Source organism: Peromyscus eremicus, chromosome 8a, assembly GCF_949786415.1.
Source record: "Peromyscus eremicus chromosome 8a, PerEre_H2_v1, whole genome shotgun sequence".
NCBI classification, from domain to species: Eukaryota; Metazoa; Chordata; class Mammalia; order Rodentia; family Cricetidae; genus Peromyscus; species Peromyscus eremicus.
In genome coordinates, this window is record NC_081423.1 from 15,888,101 (window position 1) to 15,904,241 (window position 16,141).

The following is a 16,141-nucleotide window of genomic DNA, read 5'->3' on the forward strand; positions in this document are numbered from 1 at the left end:
CCTGCCTTGTAACCCATCAGTAGACTATGGTCCTGCCTTGTAACCCATCAGTAGACTATGGCCCTGCCTTGTAACCCATCAGTAGACTATGATCCTGCCTTGTAACCCATCAGTAGGCTATGATCCTGCCTTGTAACCCATCAGTAGGCTATGGCCCTGCCCTTGTAACCCATCAGTAGGCTATGGCCCTGCCCTTGTCAGCCTATGCTTGACATCATTTGGTGTGAGTGTGTTTGCACAATGCACATGAACAGCAGACATGCAAGAAACTGGGCTTCCCTGAGAAGGAGAGCCTGGTGGCCAGGGCACCTGTGAAAGGACTATCCAGCCCTTGTACTGTACACGACCACTGTCCAGTGGATTCTTACCTGTTCCTTAACTGGAGCATGGGAGTCAAGTTGCATTTGTGGGACCACAGTGTCTGAACCCAGGCACTCTGGCCACTGGGCCCTGAGCCTTGCCTGTGACTACTGCTTTTAACATCTATATTATATATACTATGACCAGAGTGGCCATGTTCTTCAGACCACTGTCCACTCAACCCTTTGGAGAATACAGACTCCTGATCCTGCCCGCTCTCTTTCTGGTGTCTTGTGCCTCTGGAGCTGTCCTGAAGACAGACAGTATAAGCTGGGCAGTGGTGGCACACACCTTTAATCCCAACACTCAGGAGGCAGAGGCAGGTGGATCTCTGAGTTCGAGGCCAGCCTGGTCTACAGAGTGAGATCCAGGACAACCAGGACTACACAGAGAAACCCTGTCTCAAAACCCCCCTTCCAAAAAATAAAATAAGATAAAATAAAGCCAGTGTGACAGCCTGCTTTTGAGGACAAGGAGAGCAGCTGTCCCTCCCTGATCTCCATCATTAGACACAGACTTGTCCCCTTTATAGACCCTTTAATAGACATGGCCCCTTTTTCCAGCCATCAGCAAGTCGACCAACAGCCAGATGCCAGAGTTCACCTGCAGGTGCCCTGGCAGTCCCCAGCAGCTCAGACTGAGCCTGCCTGGTAGCCCTGCTAATCATGACTGCCTCTGGAAGGAAGGCAGAGGGAAGGAGGGACCGACTCCAGCTATATATTTTTAAAATCCATCCAAGACACTGACGTAGGTGCCTAAGTCACAGGTTCCAAAAGCGTCCTCTTCTGTTTCTTCGGCTCAGTGTGTGCTTGTGTGACTCAGACCCCTGTGATGGATTTGGTGTGGAGTGGAGTGGGTTACTGAGTCACAGCCTCGAAGGGCTGGCAGCGGGTGGCAGATACCCAGGAGCCAGTTTTCTCCTTAATTCTCTTAACCCTGGGGACAGAGACCCCAAACCCAAGGCTGTCTGTGCCTGGCCCACTGCCCAGAAAACCTGCCAGGATACTGTCATTCTGAGGAGCTCTGATGGTATCGTGTAAAGAGCTTTTATTTCCCCCCGGGTGCTAGAATGGATCCCAAGGCCTTGTGTGTATGTGGCAAGGTGCTCTTCCTGCCATAGGCGCCTGGCTGCATCTCTGCTAAGCCTCACCTAGCCCTGTGCAGGTTTTGTAATGGAAATAAACTCAGGTATTACTTACGCTGTGAAAGGAAGCGTGAAATTGTTTTCAAAGGCAGTGGCTTTTCCTCACACCTGGCTGGCTGCCTGCTCTGCCAGGGCCCCTTCTTTGTGCGTACTCAAGCATGTTCATCTCACGTGCCTGACGACTTCTGCCGTTCTCAAAACCTCTGTGGTCATCGTCCCCACAACGGGAAAACTGAGGCACAGGGTGACAACCGGGCATGAGCCCAAGTGTGGAGAACCACTTGTGTTGGGTCTCTGAGGCAGGCCATGCTCATGCTCTGCTCATCCTAGAGACCTTCCTGAGCCCTGGTCCCCTGGGCTGCTCACTTCAGCCACTGCTGAAGACCCTCAGCCCAGTGCCTCAAACAGTTCTCGGACAAAGGCTCCCTGAGGGACCGTCACATGCCAGGATGTGGCCATGTTCCTCACTCCCTGGCAGTTGGAATAAGATAGACCCTGGGTTTTCAGTGTGGCAGCTAGGATTTTAGCTAAATGGCCTCACCCTCCCGCTTTTGCTGCCTGACACTGCCCTTATCCTTGACCCCTTTCTGTTCAGGGATTTCCTCTCTCTCAGGCATGGCTTCTGCTTGCTCCTGCTCTCTCTGCTTTGAGACCTTACCCTGCCTTCCTGAGAAACTCGGGCTTTCGGGCCTCTGCATAAGTAAATCCTTCCCCCCGGGAAGCCCTCCCTTAACATATCCCCAAAACAGAGCTGAGGGCCCTCCCCAGCCTGAGCATAGGACTAAAGGGGGGTGGGGAAAGCTTGATGGACAAGCATTCCAGGAGGAAGTGAGAGGCACAAAGGCCCCAAGGTGGGGCTGTGCAGGACCCTGTTCCCAGGGCCATAGGGAGGCTAGTGGGGCTGAGGAGTGAGCAGAGCCGAGAGTGGTGTTGATGAGGCATGGAGAGTAGGACTGAGTGTGTGACCAGTGGCCAGAATGCACTGCAGGAGCGTGTGGACTCAACTGGGTCACTCAGTTTTTCCATTGCCGTAGTGAAATACTGAGGCAGTAATGTATAGAGAAAAGATATTTATTTAGCCCTTGAGGCTGAAAATTTCAGGACAAGGTGCCCATCAGTTGGCCTCTGATGAGGGCCTCTCAGTGGACAATATCACAGTAGTGGACATGTGACAGAGGATCCCAAAGGAAGGATGTAGAAGAGAGGCCAGGCCAGCCTTGCTCTTTCAAAAACCAACCTAGGTCCCACAAGAACCACATCAATCCATTCTGAGAGCAGTGTCCCTTCACAGCCTAGGGGTCACCACCCCCAACTAGGCCCCAAATCATACAAGCCCTGCCTCTATGCTCATGGCCACAGTGAGGTCACACCCCCAGCACATGAACTCTTGTGTGACAAACCACCTTCAAAAAGCAGGCTGAAAAAAAATAAAAGCCTTTCCGCTCCTTCCTCCCGTCGGCCCCCCTCTCTCTCCCTCCCCCCCCTGTCTCTGTCTCTCTCTGTCTATCTCTGTCGCTCTCTCTCTCCCCCCCCAATAAAGCTCTAAAAGGTAAAAAAAAAAAAAAAAAAAAAAAAAAGGCAGGCTGACCGGGCTGGAGAGATGGTCCAGCAGTTAAAAGCACTGGCTGTTCTTCCAGAGGCCCCAGGTTCAATTCCCAGCAGCCACATGGTGGCTCGCAACCACCTGTAATGAGATCTGGCGCCCTCTCTGACCTGCAGGCAGACATGCAGGCAAAACACTGTATACATAATAAATAAATAAAACTTAAAAAAAAAAAAAAAAGGCAGGCTACCATCAGAAGCCTTGGAGGGTTTAGGGCTGAGGTGTGGCAAGATCAAAGGTTAGGATTTAACACATTTTCTCTCACAGCCCTGGGGAAGGGTCTGTGTGGGGAGAGGCAAGGGTGAGCAGACACTGGGAACCGGGCCAGAAGCTGTTCTGAGATTCTCTGCAGGGACTGTGGGTAGGGAAGACGAAGGCCGCCATGGTAGTCGGTCTCTTGGAATTCCCTGTCAGTGGTGATGAGGCTGACTTGAGTAGGTGTAAGCTTGGTTTAGAATTCAAGAAGTCATTTGCTGGTTCAGAGTACACCCTCACCCACTGTGGAGCTAGTGGCCTTGAATCCACAGAGATGGGTGGGGACTGCTGTCGATTTGAGCTCAGGCTCTGTCGGGTGCCCACTGGATACCTCACATGCACTCTTACCCTGGGTTGTCCCTGGTTGTCCTCTTCCAGTAGCTTCTGTGACTGTACCAGTCATCCTCAAAGTCATGCAGTTGGAAATGCGGAGCCAGAGCCCCAGTCCTAATGTATGTCTGACTCCTGTGCCCCAGTCCGTAGGTAGATCAGACAGCCTTTGCAGTTAGCCCTCTGGACAACCACCCAGATACATGAAACCTGCCTGTCTCCCTCTAGGTCCCCGGCAACTTCCACGTGTCCACGCACAGTGCCACAGCCCAGCCACAGAACCCGGACATGACACATATCATCCACAAGCTCTCCTTTGGGGACACACTACAGGTGAGTGGCGGGAGGGGGGGGAAGACAAGGGTGAGCTGGTGTATTGGGGCTCCTCCCTAAGGGTCACCCACATGAGGCTCTGTTTTACTCCACTCCTCTTTGTCACGTCTTCTGAGGATGTGGCTGTGGTGTCACCAACCACACGGCAGACTCAGATGCTCAAGCTGGGAACTGGGGCTGGGAGGGAGGTGGACTCCAAAGTTCAGCTCCCTCCCCTCATAGCTGTCTTGGTCTGTTTTCTGTTGCTCTCACTGAGCAGCACAGACTGGGTAGTGTTTGATGAACAGCTCTGGAGTCTCAGAAATCAAGAGCGTACTACCAGCATGGTATTATGGAGAGGGCCTCCTTCTTGCTATATCCAAACATGGCCAGGCCCATGATGGTCAGTGACACAAGACCCAGGCAAGGGGTCATCGGACACATCACCCTCTCTCAGAAGGCCCACTCTATGCCATACCCAACCCTTTGTTTTTATGTTAACAGACTCTCACGCTGACTTTCAGAAAAATTAATCAGCATGTATCTGTGACCCCAGAATGACACATATAGACATGAAGTGCCAAAGGCCTGAGTCACCCAAGAGGGCTCCTCTCAGTTGGCTGAAAGCCCAGAGGAATCTGTCTGAAGGAAGGGAGCAGGGAACTGGGTTTGTGTGGGGAAAGCCTGTGCTAGGTTGGTGAAGGGGATGCTGATGAGTGAGACCACTGCCACACTAACACAGGAGGGGATGCTGATGAGAGAGGCCACTGCCACACTGACATAGGAGGGGATGCTGATGAGAGAGGCCACTGCCACACTGACATAGGAGGGGATGCTGATGAGAGAGGCCACTGCCACACTGACACAGGAGGGGATGCTGATGAGAGAGGCCACTGCCACACTGACATAGGAGGGGATGCTGATGAGAGAGGCCACTGCCACACTGACATAGGAGGGGATGCTGATGAGAGAGACCACTGCCACACTAACACAGGAGGGGATGCTGATGAGAGAGGCCACTGCCACACTGACATAGGAGGGGATGCTGATGAGAGAGACCACTGCCACACTGACATAGGAGGGGATGCTGATGAGTGAGACCACTGCCACACTAACACAGGAGGGGATGCTGATGAGAGAGGCCACTGCCACACTGACATAGGAGGGGATGCTGATGAGAGAGGCCACTGCCACACTGACATAGGAGGGGATGCTGATGAGAGAGGCCACTGCCACACTGACATAGGAGGGGATGCTGATGAGAGAGACCACTGCCACACTAACACAGGAGGGGATGCTGATGAGAGAGGCCACTGCCACACTGACATAGGAGGGGATGCTGATGAGAGAGACCACTGCCACACTAACACAGGAGGGGATGCTGATGAGAGAGGCCACTGCCACACTGACATAGGAGGGGATGCTGATGAGAGAGACCACTGCCACACTGAACATACATCTTTTATGAGGCAGAAGGGTCCATGAAGCAAGACTGTAGGCAAGAGGTGAGGGAAGGGATATGCCCTGGGCAAGGAGAACACGGACCCAGGCTAAGGCAGGGGAGAAGGGAGAAGGAGAGAGGGCGGATTGGCGCTGCATGTAGGCACAAAACCAAAGGATTACAGCTATCCTCTGCTCCACAGGAATTGGAGTTTTTCTTAGCTTAGAGCCAGTCCATGTCCATCTGTTCACATTTGTCAACCACCTACTGTGTGCCAAGTCTTGCACATGTTGGGCAGGCCGAGGGTGGTCCCTGCTGGTGTGAGTCTTCCAACACCACAACACCTCCATCCTTGGGGATCAGGAACCAAGTCGTTCACACTTGGGGTCCCAAGGCAGCAGATGGACACACTGCTGCCCTACACTGCCCTGGTCACATGCTGAGAGTGTACTTCTGTGACTGTCAGCAAGCATCGGCCTGTGAGGTCAGCCTGAGGGTCATGTCCCCCACCTGCTGCTCCTAAAGCGTTCTCGACAGGGGCCTATCCCACCTACACCTTGCTCTCCCCCTTCCCTCTTCCCTGGGGTCCCGGGGGTCTCTGTCTGACCTGGTCTTCAGGCTCAGACCTTTGCAGGCTCTGCTTGCTTGGCGCACTCGGGGCCTTCCTCCAGATCAGTGTCAATGATCCTTCCTCCCAGAAGCCCTTGCTAACTGGATCCGGTGGCGGGCTCCATGTACGGGGCACAATTGTTCTGCAGCCGGCCTGGTTTCATCCTCGAAGGAGACGGGGAGTGTGGTTCTTAGCCTGCTTCTCCTGCAGCCCCTGCCCGAGGACAGTCTGACCACTGCCATGTGAGGTGACTCTTCATAACTCTTGTATGTCACCTGCAGCTGACACAGTGGGAGGCCACAGCTCTGCAACCCTAAGCTGGCTCTTCTCAGGACCTTTTACGGGGCTGGAAGGGTCATGGAAGGAATGTGACAAGAATGGTCCTTTGAGTTTTCTCTGCAGATTCTTAGGGACACAGACTGAGTTCACTTTGGCTCAGTCAGCAACTCAGATGTTTGACAAGTTGGAGTGCTGCTCCAAGCCTTGCTTTGCTAGTCTGTAGAGTGGGCTAAGAGGTCTATTTTTAAGGGGGCATAAATGAGATGACACAAAGTGGCCAGGACAGTAGGTGCTTAAAATGGCAAGCATGCTGCTGCCTACTGTGTGTGTACCCAGCCTGCACTGTCTCTTGCCCCCCAGGCCTTTGTATGAACCAGTCCCTGATGGATTGCCCTTCGTGACCTGGTGGTCCCTGGCCAGTCCCCACTGACAAGGCTAGGCTTGGAGGTGGCAGCCCCCTAGGGACCTTCTCTCACTGTGCTTCTCTGCAGGTCCAGAATGTTCATGGAGCTTTCAATGCTCTCGGTGGAGCGGACAGACTCACCTCCAACCGTGAGTATCCCAGCATAAGCAACCCTCTCCCTGAGGTGTCTCCTCACAGTAGGTGGCATGGGAACTTGGCAGCCAGAGGGGCAGAAGAGTTAGTCAGGTGCTTGCTGCAAGCAGAGGTCATATCCTCCAGCCATTCCTTTCCCACAGCTGCCCCGTGAGGCATGCAGACTCATTCCTGTCTTACCGAAAAGGGAAGAGAGTAGCCTATGCCTAGAGAAGGTAGATCGCAGCCCTGGAATATCGCCAAACTCTGACACCAGCTACTGTCACTGTTGTTAATCACTGCTTTGCCATCGTCCTGAGCGGAGGTAGTCACCTGGATCCCATAGAGTTGCGGCAGAACCAGAGTCCACTCTATGGAAACCAGCTCCATAGGGGGTCAGGGAGGAAACAAGCTGGGCCCTCCCCTCCTCCCCCATCTCCTGCCCAAACCATTCCTGTCAACCATTGGCTTCTTCCAGAGTTTTAGAGAGTGCTGTATCTCTCTACTCAGGGCCAAAGAGTACACACACATATACATACATATGTATCCATTTTTATACATGCCTATGTGTGCATGCACACACACACACTAAGCTAAGAAAAATAATGTCCACTGGGTTGCTTTGAAGAACCATATTAGTGTTACCCCTAATGTGTGGTAGGGACCTGCATCTTGGAATGTGGCAGCTGCTGGCCATGATGCCTCATGACTGTTTGGCAGTCAGACATCCACTGCATATTGCTCAGGCACAGTACTGAGTTCTGGAAACAAGGAGGTGAAGCCAACAGTCTCTACAGGCTTCCATTCGGTGTTGTTGAAAGATGTTCATGATACCTGGTCCTGAGGAGAAGCCCCAGTGTGATTCCATGAGGACATCTGACATGTTATATATACTTCAGTGGGAATGTGAACTGGTTTTCTGTACACAGTAGACATAAGGGTGACTTTCATTTGTGTGTTTGTGAGAGAGAGAGAGACTACCTTTGTTTTGTATAAACAACAAAAAAAATTACAGTTGTGACTTTTGCTAAGGTATTCATTACTTCACGCTTTATCCCTGGGTAATGGAATTTGAGATATATACTTCAAGATGGTCTTTGGCCTCCTGGTTTAGTTATAGATACTGAGTCCATCATATGGGAGTCTCCAGGGGTGAGAACTAGGATCTGCCTTTGATCCCAGGTGATCTTAGTGCTCAGAACTCTGAGAGCCATTGCAGGCATGAACAAGAGGTATGGGGTCCCCTGGGCTTAGCTTAAAGGCTAGAGGGCTTTCCCCAAGTTTCCTGGGGTGTCAACTTGATTTCAGAAGTCCTGTGCTTTCCTGGGGCGGCGTAAGGGTCAGGAAGAATCAGGGAGTGAACTTGTCAGGGCTGGAAGATTCTCTCTATGCCCACCATTCTTACACATGAGTCTGAAGACAGGACTGACTTGTGGAGACCAAGATTAGGACCCAGGAGATTCAATTTCTATATTATTTTAGCTCCATGGTTCCCAGCCTAAGGTTCTAGAAGGAATGAGAGGGATGGATGTTGGACCTCTATTGGCATCCTAAAGGCCCACAGGGTTCAGAAGTCCTTGCCCTAGGAGGCTGTGGCATCTCTGGTTCCGGTTACCTCCTGCCTGGAGAGGCTGTGGCAGCTCTGGTTCCGGTTACCTCATGCCCGGGGAGGCTGTGGCAGCTCTAATTCCCGTTACCTCATGCTTATCAGTAGCTGATTGATCCATTCTCCATTCATGCCTTTGTCCAGTCATCCTTCTGTCCATTCACTCATTCAGCAAGATTTGCCACTGTCCACTCAGTACCAGGCTCTGTGCAGGGTTTGGGGGCAGGAATGTAAGGCTTAGTCCTTGTCCTCAACGTCTTCCCCCATCCAAGCTGGAGGAGAGGAGAGAGCCGGGTAAAGGGATTATGCTGAAATATTGCAGGGGTGAACGATCAGATGTTTATTGAGAAAGAAGAGAGAAGTTGACCAGGTTTTTGTGTTTTGGGGTTTGTAGTGCTGGGATTGCGACCAAGGCCACATGTGTGCTAGGCAGGTGCTTGACCACTGAACACATCCCCATCCTTGGGGATTAATCAGTTCTTACATAGTTCTTTCTGGGGGATTCTTTTTGTTTTTCTCTCTGAAATCCAGAACCCAGTTTATTTTAAAAGGAAAGGCATGCAGACAATACCAGCAATGAAATGGGGTCCTTCTCGAATCCCACCTTTCCCCAGGAAACTTTTGTGGGGAGTGGGGCATGGTGAGGAGTGCCGTCCTGCCAGTCTCTCTCTAGTCTAGGTAAAGGGGACACTGAAGCTGCTCCGTTTCCTGGAGCTCTTTCTAAATAATTCTGTGTGTTCACACATTGAAGAGAATGTGTCCCCTGGCCCCTAATTCACAGAAGCATGCTGATCCGTGGCTTGGCTCTTGGAGATAATGCCTTCTCAGTACCCCTCTTTAGTGGTTGCCCCATTTGTGAGTGTGTGACCCCGAATATTATATGTTATGTAATGCAGACGTAAAGATCCCAGCAAAAGGAATTAATTGCTCAGGCCCTGGCGTTCCGGAGAAAAGAAGAGGGGAAAGCACTCTGGGATGCCAGGAGGACTTGAGCTTGGGGTGACATGTGGGGCCACCCCGCCAGCAGTGCCCACCCCGTTTCATCTTGTTTTGTACTCCCTGCAGCCCTGGCCTCCCATGACTACATCTTGAAGATTGTGCCCACAGTGTATGAGGACAAGAATGGCAAGCAGCGTTACTCCTACCAGTACACAGTGGCCAACAAGGTGAGTGGGCTGGAAATGGACTGAGCATCGCAGTTGCGCCCTCTGCTGGCTGAGAGAAGAGGCAATGCCCCGTGCGTTCTGCTGAAAGGAATTAATGGGGTTGGGGAGTAGGTAGTCCTACCAGTCTCATTGTCTAGTCTAGGTAAAGATGAAGTACTCAGTCCTTGTCATTGTGGTGGCCTCAAGGTCTAAGGGAAAAACTAACAAAGAGATAAAATGTGATCTGTTTGAAATAGCAGGCAGAGGACTGTCCCTAAATGTCCCAAATCTTCTGGTCCTGATTTTTTCAGGCTCCTATGGACCAGCACATGGTAGATGCCCGAGGAATCATATCAGGGTGGCTGTGGATGTCCCAGGACCCCAACACTCCAAGAGACAGACAGACAGAGGGACATCAGAGCCGACGAAATGAGATGAGCCTATAGTTAGTGGCTTGGGCCCCTCCAGAAACTGCATTGCCAGTGGACACTAGTGCCCGGAGTAGGAGGAATCCCTGCCCCAGCCCAGCGGGTGGGTTTTCCTGTTTACCACCAGGACTCTCCTGTTTCTGCTGTTGCAGGGTTACCCAAACCCTAAGTAAATGATGGACTGTTTAGCTCAACCATAATCATGATTGGGTGGTCATGTATTGAGTTCTTAGGAACTAGACATACCCAGCTGCCTGCCTCCATCACCATGCATTTTCATTCATTCTTTCTTTCTTTCCTCCCTTTCTTTCTTTCCTCCCTTTCTTTCTTTCCTTCCTTCCTTTCCTTTCTTTCTTCTTTTCTTTCTTTTCTTTCTTTCTTTCTTTCTTTCTTTCTTTCTTTCTATCTTTTTTTCAGGACAGGGTTTCACTGTGTAGCCCTGGCTGTCCTGGAACTCACTCTGTAGACCAGGCTGGCCTCGAACTCACAGAGATCTGCCTACCTCTGCCTCCCAAGTGCTGAGATTAATGGTGTGCGCCACCACCTGGCTTCCATCACCAATTCAGTCACCATGACTGCCCTGATATGGGAGCTGTTGTCCCCATTTTACAGATTTGGTCACCAAGCAACTGAGAGATAGTCACAGAGCTATCTAGCTGCCATGTAGGGATTAGGACCAGGTTCCTTTTGGGCTCCAGAGCCCCCTGATTGCTCACCCACTCCATCTGTCCAGTCTGTCCATCTATCAAGGGGCTGTCCAGGCTTACCCACTTGGGAAGCCTCTCAGTGACGGGTCCCTCTGCTCTGGTTTGCTCTGATCCATAACTCTCTGGGAGGCTTATTTCTTTCATTCACTATGTCAGAGATGGAGTCTAGCCTATTCTCTTCCCTGGTGATGTAACAAAATCCGAAGACTAGGTAACAGATAAAGAACAGAAGTTGCTTTATCTCATGGAGCTGGAGAAGAGAAAGTCAAAAAGATTGTCCCCAGCCTGTGCTGAGCCTTTTTGCTGTATCATCATCACACAGTGGTGGGCAGGCAGGGCATGGAGAGACACAAGCACACTGGCAGCCTAGGAGCGAGCATCTTCCTCCCCTCACAGAAGCACCAATGCTGCCGCTGGCACCCCACCCTCATGGCGTCATCTAACTTAATCACCTCCCAAAGGCCTCACCTCCAGTTACCACCAATGTATACTTCTGTATACATGTGTATACTGTACTTATCCATTGACCTGCAGAAAAGGGGACGATGTAAACTAAGACGGAGAAGAGCTGATGGCACTTGCCCAGCATGCACAAGGCTCTGGTTTCAACCACCAGCACTACAACAAACAAATGCATATGACTTTGAGGGGGTGGAACCTGTTTAAACCATTGTAATCCCCAGTGCTGGCACATCTGAGCAGGAAGCATGGGGGGCTCTGGACCCCACTACCCCATCCCAGCTCAGTCATCGTTGCCTGTTTACTTGTTTATAATATGTCCGTGGTAGTTACTCCACAAGATTGCTGTCAAATGAAGCAATGTTTTCAGAAGAGCGCTCAGCCTGCAAAGAAGGCTTGGGTAATTGGTGTCTACTGCTGCTATTTTTCATTCTGTTTCTCATCCCTCAGCTCTGGGCCGCAACCCAGACAGTCACCCTGCTCTCTCAGCTCTCCCCTGGGAAAGTGGAGTTTTCTCTGCCCCCGGGCTCCTGCCCTCAAGGCTTTGGCAAGGGCCCGGTGGCTGGAACAGCTCACTCAGCATTCTCTGTGGCTCTGGCCCCAGCCTGTCCTATGAATGGAAGTAGCTGTCCGGTGGGAGGTTAGGACTCAGTGGGGTCCGTGGAATCAGCCCAGCTGCTCAAGACCAGTGCAGGGGATACAGGGGTGGGGCTTGGGGTACCCAGCATCCATCTCCATTTGTTGTAAACAAGAGAGACATGCTCAGAGCTTCTCAGTGCCCTGAAGTGCCCCAGTAAGAGATCCTGTGGGTCATTGGCTTGATCCCCAGGGTTGCAGTGGGAGAAACCAAGCCCTTCAGGAGAGGGTAAGGCTGGCCCAAAGACAGCCTGTCGCTTTAGCTCGTCGGTGGCCACACATTGCTGGGTGCTTCTTAGGAGCCATGGCGGAATGGGCACTGCCCGTTTCCAGTTCTCTCTACTGGCCCTGCTTTGTGGGCAAGCTCGCCCCCAGTTGGTCTTTGTACTCATCACATTCACACATCAGGCAGGATGTCTTCTTATCCATCAGCTGTGGTTTAGAATGTCCCCTCCTCAGTGAGCCTTCCAGATTCCCCTAAGGAGAATCGGCAGTTCATTTATGGCCCCCTGAGCACTGGTCTCGCTCAACCCTACATGAACACTGTTGGAAGTTAGTGATGCTGTGATGTCTGTGTCCTCACGCCTGGCAGTCCTGACTCCTCTGGGGAAGAGGCCTTGTCACCCCAGGAATCCCAGAACAGCAGAGGTGCCCAACAGAATAAATGACTAGATTTTATGCGGCCAGGTGATTCGAGGAGGAAACAGACTGAGAGCAAAGCTTTCCTCTCACATCTCACCCTTCAGATTGGTGCTCAGTTCTGGCGCCACTTCTGAGTTACGTGGTCCATTTCCTACAGCTGAAGGGATACAAAACGCCCCACTGTGCTGCCTGTCCTGAGGCCTTGGGAGAAGGAGTGAGAGGAAGCCATCTGGATGCCCTGCTGCAGTCCATACCCTCACCCTCCTGAGGCTGGCTCTGCTTGTAATTCTCCCATCACCCTCCTTTTCTCTCCTATAGGAGTATGTTGCCTACAGCCACACTGGCCGCATTATCCCCGCCATCTGGTTCCGCTATGACCTCAGCCCCATCACAGTCAAGTACACAGAGAGAAGGCAACCGCTCTACAGGTTCATCACCACGGTAAGTCACCCAGGGCCCAGAGCCAGCTGTGCGTCTGCTGTGGGCTCCCTCGTCTGGGCAGCCCACACCTATTCTTGCTGGAACCAGACAGGGCCTGCTAGGCCCCACTTGAACACAGGTGACTTTGTCTCCCACACCGGTGAAGTGTTACCAGAAGCAGCCTGGAACCAGGCATTTTTCCCTAGCTGATGTGTTCTGGGAGACACCACCTAGCACATCTGATTCCTAAGGGAAATCTCCTGGCTCCGGGATGTTGGTGATTTTCTCTTTCTGGTGGTGGTCTGTGGAAATTATTTTCAGCATTTGTATTTGGGGTTTGTTTGTTTGTTTGTTTGAGAAAGGGTCTCACTATGCCATCCTGGCTGTCCCGGAACACACTCTGTAGACCAGGCTGGCCTCAAACTCACAGAGATCCATCTGCCTCTGCCTCCTGAGTGCTGGGATTAAAGGCGTGCGCCACCATTAACCGCATGCCTGCCATGCCATGCCTTTTAACGTCTTCTCGTGTCTTCTCTCACAGTCCGGCCATCCTGGGTTCGGCGTACTCTTTCTCTGCTCACTTTCCTGCCTTTGTTTCTCCTTTTCTCCGCCTTGTCTACTCTGGGCAGCGTTAGGATGGCAGTTTAGTTTTACACTGATTATTTCTGTCACGTGAACTGTTTCCTGGCCTCTAGTTCATCACCCTTGTGCAGGGCAGGTGGGTCACGGTGCCTGCTTCACCCAAGAAACTTCAGAGGTCTGGGGTAAGCCGGAGTCAGCAGAGGTGAAAGACAGGGCTGCTCTCTCTACCTGTCAGATTTGGCCACTGAGGCCTAAAGATGCATGTAATATTGGAAAGCCTTGTGCAGGGTGAGTTGGGTCTTGGTGTGTAGCCCAGGCTGGCCTGGAACTGGCAGGAATCCTAGGTGCCATATGAGCCTCCTAAATAGCTAGGAATGCCACTTCGCCCAACTTCATACGTTTAATGATGGTTGATATCGGGGTCTCAATCCTGGCTGGTTCGTTTCCTGCTGTGGCAGGGTCAGGAACAGACAGGATCTATGCAGCTGGCCTGAGTGGTGTGTCGGCGGCTTTAGGCCTGGCTGTATCTAGTCACGTACTTGGTGAGAAGTATCTCCCTCCATCTTTCAGTCTTTACATCTCTCTCTATCCTGGCTTTGTTCTCGGACAGAATTTACCAACAGAAGCTCTCTAGATCTCAGTAACTCCATGCCAAACCCTGGAAAGGACCAAGCTCTTCTTGTCTCAGCTGAGGTCCCATGATGTCCTTCTGTCCTTGCTTAGAGAACAGAATTCTCTGCTTGCCCTGGGCTAGGTCTCTTGCCCTCTCTGGAAACAAAGGTTGTGAGGGATGGCATTCCTCAAGAGGAAAATCAAGGCTAGTTACTGGGAGAGGGCCAGTGGGCGCTGCAAGGCACATGGTCAGTGAGGTATCTGTGGCAAGGCCATTGCTTCTAACGAGCAACATAAGAATAATGGTCTTTGTTCTTGCTACCTCCCGGGCCTCTGAGGCTCAGAGAGCATCATGGAAGGAAGGGAAAACTCTGCAGATAAAAAGAGCAGCTGGATACAGCGTGTGTCACAAGCCTGGGGCTTGGATAAGCCTCAGAACAAAGCCTCAGAACAGCTTTTTGCTGTTCTGTGAGCGCACAGGAATCCAAAGCTTCCCTTGAACAAACAGCTCCTATAGCTCCTACCTAGAGCTGAAGCACCACACGCAAGCTGGAAAGGGCTTGCCACATGTGTGCGGAGGAACGGTCATCAACGTCCATATAGAAAGACCTCCCCAGCAGCAAGTGGCCAGAGGAGCTAGGCCAGGGCTAAGGACCACTCTGCCCCAAGCGGACCAGTGAACCCTGCTCCTTTCACTTGAACTTGAAAAAAATGAGACTCAAGATGGTAAGAGCCGTCCAGTCCTACCTGCCCGGTGATATTCAAAGTCTGCCACTCACCACAAAGATGGAGAGGAGGTAAAACTAGGGACCCACATATGGGAGGAGAGTTATAAAACTTGTCTCCTCCGAGTCAAGGGGTTTGTGAACAAATGCTTTTACCCAAGATGCCGCAGGCGAGCACATGCTAAGTGCATGTGGGTGTTGACCTGTCCCAGTCTGGTCCCACTGCATACCCAGAATAAGCCAGACACTTAGATAGAAGCAGAAGTCCTCCGTGCTTCCAGGCAGGTGTGGCCTGCTCCTCAGAGGCCCTGGAGGCTCTGCTGCCGATGGTGCCATTGACACACTGCGCTGCTAGGCCGAGAAGGTCCCTCCATGGTCCCCAACCCCCAGTTCCCATTTGTTCATGGGAAGCAGCTGAGCCCCTGAGCATCAAAAATCCCTTGGCAAGTGGCTGAGAGATGAAGCGGCCTTGGCTACTCCCTTACTGTTTGCTAGATTTTGCCATACCAGGCCTGAGTGAGCCTGGCCCTCCAGGAGCCTCCCAGTGGTGTGGAACATTCATGTCAAAACCCAGTGCTGTGCCATGAGAGCCCTGCTCCTGGGTTCCACAGTGGCAGAGAGGAGGCCCTCACCCCTGTTCAGCAAGGTCCTGGCATGAAGGGGAGAAGGCTGGCTTGGAAAGGGCCTTGTGTGTGCAAAGACATCAGTCCAGTGGCCTTTTGAAGGCCAAGCAGCTCTCTCCTTGGGATAGACTCCCTGTTCAGTCAAAAAGAACCATTGACATTCCAAGAACTGGAGTTTCCACAAAGCCACAGGAACAACGATCTTCATAACCCAACATGACTCCTCCCCTTGTTCTTCTCCCTTCAGCCCCTCAGCTTGTCAGCCATCTTGGTCGGGTCCACCTCTGCTGGGGTAAGACCCCATGAATCCTCAGGCTTGCCAACCACACTGCTCCCTGGAACCTCCGGACACTAGCTTGGTTTGTTTTCTGAGGGCCCAAGGCTGCCATCTTGGTTGCCATGGCAACTGAAGGGTCAGCTCCTAAGCCAGCTGGCTCCCGGCAGATGGCGTCATTATGGAGCTTCAAAGCCCTTTGTCATGGGGCAGCAGATGTGAGGGTGATGCTGGCACTCAGACATGCCACACAAAGACCCTGGAGCCTGCGGAGGGTGGGTGGGGCTGCAGCCGAGTGGAGACACCTGCCATGGGCTTCTCATCCTCTCCTTTTCCAAGCACACACTTGTGTGCGCAGCTCTAACCTCCAAGTGGATGTCCTCTGCAAATAGCCCCTCCGCGCGGGGGCTGCT

General features: G+C 52.2%; 1 protein-coding gene across 1 annotated transcript in view; it reads left to right on the forward strand.

The window, feature by feature from the left end:
* Ergic1 (endoplasmic reticulum-golgi intermediate compartment 1) overlaps positions 1-16,141 on the forward strand; it is a 104,598-nt gene that overhangs the window by 75,794 nt on the left and 12,663 nt on the right. The window contains exons 6-9 of the mRNA XM_059270238.1: positions 3,921-4,025; positions 6,826-6,886; positions 9,541-9,641; positions 12,811-12,933. Coding sequence (XP_059126221.1) covers positions 3,921-4,025; positions 6,826-6,886; positions 9,541-9,641; positions 12,811-12,933 — 390 coding nt within the window. The remainder of the gene's footprint in view (positions 1-3,920; positions 4,026-6,825; positions 6,887-9,540; positions 9,642-12,810; positions 12,934-16,141) is intronic.